Raw genomic sequence first — 297 nt, 5'->3', positions numbered from 1 at the left:
GGGAGGCGGGCACAGGCCGACGCTTTCCTATCGCCTACAGGCACCTACTGGGAGGGGGGGGGAAACAAAATAAACCTCACCGAGCTAATCAGACCGCTCAGAATATCACAAACCGATGCACCTTTGTGTTGTCAGCGAGAAAGGGAGGTTGGGCGAGCCCAGCGCTGGGGGACGGCGGCTCGAGGCGGCTCCCTGGCTGGGAGGCCCCGTCCCGCACAAGCGTAGCGGCCATTTCGGCTGCTGAAGAGGAGACGCCACGGCCAAAGGTTGAGCGTTTGGGACCTGGACAGGGGAAGC

The 297-nt window shown here is 63.0% G+C and overlaps 1 protein-coding gene across 1 annotated transcript in view; it reads right to left on the bottom strand.

Annotated features, from left to right (window-relative positions):
• RBM22 (RNA binding motif protein 22) overlaps nucleotides 1-232 on the bottom strand; it is a 7,748-nt gene extending 7,516 nt beyond the window's left edge. The window contains exon 1 of the mRNA XM_035891030.1: nucleotides 114-232. Coding sequence (XP_035746923.1) covers nucleotides 114-232 — 119 coding nt within the window. The remainder of the gene's footprint in view (nucleotides 1-113) is intronic.
• Nucleotides 233-297: the final 65 nt, after the last annotated feature.

This window comes from Egretta garzetta, unplaced genomic scaffold (assembly GCF_000687185.1).
Source record: "Egretta garzetta isolate BGI_Z169 unplaced genomic scaffold, ASM68718v1 scaffold270, whole genome shotgun sequence".
Taxonomy (NCBI): domain Eukaryota; kingdom Metazoa; phylum Chordata; class Aves; order Pelecaniformes; family Ardeidae; genus Egretta; species Egretta garzetta.
Note: the sequence above shows the minus strand (reverse complement) of the source record. Positions and strands in the feature narration are given on the sequence as shown.